At 44.6% G+C, this 4,816-nt stretch overlaps 1 protein-coding gene across 1 annotated transcript; it reads right to left on the bottom strand.

The window, feature by feature from the left end:
• Positions 1-657: 657 nt before the first annotated feature.
• On the bottom strand, positions 658-4,228 carry fzd1 (frizzled class receptor 1). The gene has a single exon (XM_048153942.1). It carries the CDS (start codon positions 3,773-3,775, stop codon positions 2,156-2,158), a length of 1,620 nt encoding a protein of 539 aa, XP_048009899.1. The 5' UTR covers positions 3,776-4,228; the 3' UTR covers positions 658-2,155.
• Positions 4,229-4,816: the final 588 nt, after the last annotated feature.

Below are 4,816 nucleotides of genomic sequence, written 5' to 3'. Positions count from 1 at the left end.
TCATTTTTGGGTGAACTAACCCTTTAAAGGGATAGTTCAACCAAAAATGAAAATTATCCCATAATTTACTCACCCTCAAGCCATACTAAGTGCATATAACTTCAGTCGAACATAGTCAGAGTTATATTAAATAATATCCTGGCTCTTCCCAGCTTTGTAATGGTGGCCGAGTTTTTGAAGCTCCAAAAAGTGCATCCATCCATCCATCATAAAAATAATCCATACGACTCCAGTGGGTTAATAAATAAACAAATATGCCTTCTGAAGTGAAGCAATGTGTTTTTGTAAGAAAACCTAGCTTGTTGTCAAGAAAGTCATGTACACCAAGGATAACTCGAGGGTGAGTAAATTATGGGATAATTTCCATTTTTGGGTGACCTATTCCTTTAATTTATGCATTATGAACTAACATGAGATAACAATGGACGATGGTGCATTGGTGGGCTTTAAAAACATTGTTAGTTCATGATACCTATACATGTAAATTGTTACTGAAAAACACTTTTTTTAAAAGTCTGCCTCAATCTGACAAAAATCATTCCTCATAGTAAAACCAGGTGATAGCATTAGGAAAGAGAGATTAAGTAAAACTAAAGACAAAAAACAAAACAAAAAAAACAATCAGCCATCTAAACAAACTCACTTGCCATAAAAATGAACGTTTTGTACAAATGAGAAGTTTATTCTTTAAAGAACGGAATAATATAAACTATTGTCTATAAATATAAAGGGTTTTTGATAGTATCACAAGCAGAAGTATGAGAAAGAAGAAAATAAGAGACGTCACCGGTGTAGAAAACTGTAATGCTAGCTTGTTTAAATACATGTCAGATTCATGCATGATGCATCTCAACAGAGCAGGCCTCTATCTGCCAGTGCTTTCCGCAATCAACATGTGCATTTTCCTTTGGAAAAACAAAAAACATTCATTTGCATTTGAGATATTTGTCATAAACAATCAAGAATCAACATTTTCCGATGGTCAGTAAAAGGCATTTAAAAAAAAAAAGCACATGATGACACGACAAACCCAGAAGAATTATGAAAAGTTTATGTGAATTACTATGTAGTGCTTGATCGACGTGGGATTTTTAATGGCTGATGCTGATACCGATAACCAGAAATCGAATGCAGCATTACTCAAAAATATGAAAAGCAAATCGCATTATCCATCAGCAGGCCTGTCGTTAGATTTTGGAAATGACAAACAGGACGAGCGGACACGATTATCGCTGCTGACCATCTCAAAAAGAGCCAAATATCGGCCGATTTATCGGTTTATCCCAACACGTATGCACCAGAAAGTCGGCATGCCATTTTTCACATCATTTTCATGGATTAGTTACGATACCAACACAGACATTAAACTATTTGAGAAGTGCATTGCAAACACCGTCCATCCCGTTCTAGCTGTATGTTTAGAGGTACTTCTGTGCAAAAGAGCCATAGGAGAACAAAAAACCTTCTGAAATATCATTACAGACTGAAGAAACACATGTATACATTTGTTTGAGTTAAACAAAAGTGCAGGCCTGAGCCCAATGCTGCTCCAAAATGAAAAAGGCACTTAACTTTACATCTTAAAAACATTTGAAAACAGCCTGAGATTGCTGCTGTCCGAGCCAGACCAGATTGGGAGACCAGCAAACCAGTTCACGCTGGGTTAAGCAGTTTTTCCAGCACGGATCACTTGCCGTTTTTGTTCTCGGCCTCCATAAAACATTCCAGTACTATAATTCATCTGCACCCAGACAAATCTCAGTCACAAAGCTTTAATTTAAAGCTCAATTCTTTCCATGATATGCGGCCATAAGTGCTGGGTGCACAATTCACACACATTATTATTATTTCTGCATTATTTGCATGTAAAAAGCAGTTTGAATATTTGCCCATGGAAATACTGATGTCGATTAAAAAAGACACAGTTTTACATACAGGCTTAAAAAGCAGATCCCCACCCAGAGTATTCCAAGAGAGAAAAGGCATAAATAATCTCCAAAACAATACGGGCTGTCCAAAAAAAGTTCCTTTGATTAAAAAAAGAACATCCAAGTGTGATTTAAATACAAATATATACTTACAAAAAAAATCACAATGTTTATGTACATCTCTTTAAACAGGAAAAAAAAAAAGTGAAGGATAAAAAAGCAGTTCGTCACACTGTTGTTTCTCCATGTTTGCTGTTTGCCAGTCTCGTGTAGAACTTTCTCCATGAATTCAGCGTCTTTCCAGACCATATCCAGAATCCAGACGTGATTCCCACAATCAGGGTCATCAGGTACTTGATCATAAACACCGTGAAATCCGGGTTTATTTGCGGGTTGTGCGCGGGACACGGCACCGCGTACGTCTTGCACGACTGCGCGCTCCAGGTTTGTTCCCACTGCGCGCGAAAGGCCTGTTCGTAGAAGTAACACGCGATCACGATGGTGGCCGGAACCGTGTACAGGACGCTGAAGATGCCGATGCGCACCATCAGCTTCTCCAGCTTCTCCGTCTTGGTGCCGTCGTGCTTCATGATAGTCCTGATGCGGAACAGAGACACGAACCCCGCCAGGAGGAACGAGGTGCCGATGAACAGGTAGACGAAGAGGGGCGCGAGGACGAAGCCGCGGAGCGCGTCCACGCTGTTGATGCCCACGAAGCAGACGCCGCTCAGGACGTCTCCATCCACTTGACCCACCGCCAGGATGGTGATGGTCTTGATGGCCGGCACTGCCCACGCCGCCAGGTGGAAGTACTGCGAGTTCGCCTCGATGGCCTCGTGGCCCCATTTCATCCCGGCCGCGAGGAACCAGGTGAGCGCCAGAATGACCCACCAGATGGAGCTGGACATGCTGAAGAAGTACAGCATCATGAACAGAATGGTGCACCCTTCTTTTTTGGTGCCCTGCACCACCGTCCGGAACTCATTCTCGAACTGCTCGTTGCAAACCACTTTGTCTTCCAGCAGAAATCCGGCGATGTACGCGATGGACACCATCGTGTAACACCCGGAAAGGAATATGATGGGTCTCTCCGGGTAACTAAAGCGCTTCATGTCCACCAAATAAGTCAGGACGGTGAACAAAGTGGACGCGCAGCACAAAACCGACCAAATCCCAATCCAAATCCTCGCGAACTTCTGCTCGTCCTCGCTGAAGTACATCATCCCGTGGAGCTTTTTGGGTTCGCACGGCGCGCCGCAGTTCTCCTCGCCCAGAAAGCGGTAGTTGAGGTACGGCGGCACTTTGAGCGACGCTGGGCATTTAAAACGCCCCTTTGGGACGTGGTCGGGTGTCGCTTGTGTCACATCTGGCGTCGGGTTGACGGGCGCGCTCGACGTGTTCTGACCCACGCACAGCTCTCCGCCGTGCACCGGGAACGATTCGCACGCGAGGCTCTCTGGCCACTGGAAGCCGAATTTGTTCATGAGCGCCTCGCAGCCCTGACGCGCGCGCTCGCACAGCGAGCGGCACGGCGGCAGCGCTTGCTCCAGCACCGTGCACACCGGCGCGTACATGGAGCACAGGAAGAACTTGAGGTCCGGCGAGCATTGCACTTTGACGAGCGGGTAGAACTGGTGCACCTCCAGCCCCGCGTCCTCCTGGTTCGTGTGGCCGAGAAGGTTGGGCATGATGGTCTCGTTGTACGCGATGTCCGTGCACAGAGGGATGGAGATGGGCTGGCAGAAGCCGTGCTCGGGAACCGACATGCCGCGGTCTCCGTACTGCGCGCTCGCTCCCAGTATTCCAAAGGCTAGCAGGAAGAGCGCGGATGCATCGCGCGCGGCCATACTTTCCTTCTGCGGTTTGTCTCCTTTTGCGCCAGCGCTCTTCCTCTCTTTGTTGATTTATCCTGTCAAACGGGCTTTTACTCCGGTCAAACTTTTCGGAAAGTGCGGCGGCGCCCCAGACGCGGCTCCGCGGATCACGAAACGAGCGAAGAGAAGAAAACCACACAAATGCCTGACACGAATAAAGAGTCGCGCTGTGTAGAGTCAGAGTTTCTGTGAGCTGTTCAAACCTGTTTCCAGGCGCCCCGCTGTCTGCTGTTCATAAGCGAAACGCGGGCGGGGTTTACGGACAGATGGCTCGTGTTAGGGAGCGTCGGGATTTCTTTGGCCTCGCCTGTGGTTCGTTTTGCGTTCTTTTTACGTTCTTTAAACGTTCGTTCGAGTGTATTGGCTTGTTGAACGGAACGCGTTTTATCTGCTAACTTTAGACAGAGCGATAAGTCAAAGGGAATGCTGCTATATTGGTATTGTCAGACAAATGCAACTTCACATTATACACTGTATACTGTAAACGAAAGCGTACAAGGACGTGATGGTAGATATTCTGCACTGTTGCCTTTGTCTTGCTCAGCTGGGGTTTAAAAGACACATATTCAGTAATATTATTGAATTAACTGGAGAATGAGAACAGAACTTGAAGTAAATTGAGCTTAACTCTATTGACATTGAAAATACATAAACAAAATCTCTAGGAAAACATTGTTGGTCGGACCGTGAGTCTATCCCAAACACAGGTTTGTTTTCATTTGCATCAAATGAATATGGCTATTAAGGTACATAATCTTAACAAGGATAAATGATTATTTTAGATCATATTAGACAGCCTTGCATAGGTATTTAAAAGTTTCATACAAATATTTCTTTAATATAATACAAGTTATAATTTCTGCCTGGGAAATGATTCAATCAATGGGTTATCATACTAATTTATGTGGATACATTTTACACATAACTCTTAAAAACACGTGCCACTATGTTTCGAAAAGAACTGATCAAATGTATACTTTGAATGCTGTGCAAAACACTACGGATGAACGTGTC

Source organism: Megalobrama amblycephala, linkage group LG13 (genome assembly GCF_018812025.1).
Source record: "Megalobrama amblycephala isolate DHTTF-2021 linkage group LG13, ASM1881202v1, whole genome shotgun sequence".
NCBI classification, from domain to species: domain Eukaryota; kingdom Metazoa; phylum Chordata; class Actinopteri; order Cypriniformes; family Xenocyprididae; genus Megalobrama; species Megalobrama amblycephala.
The sequence above is the reverse complement of the archived record's forward strand: the minus strand, read 5'-3'. Positions and strand labels throughout refer to the sequence as shown.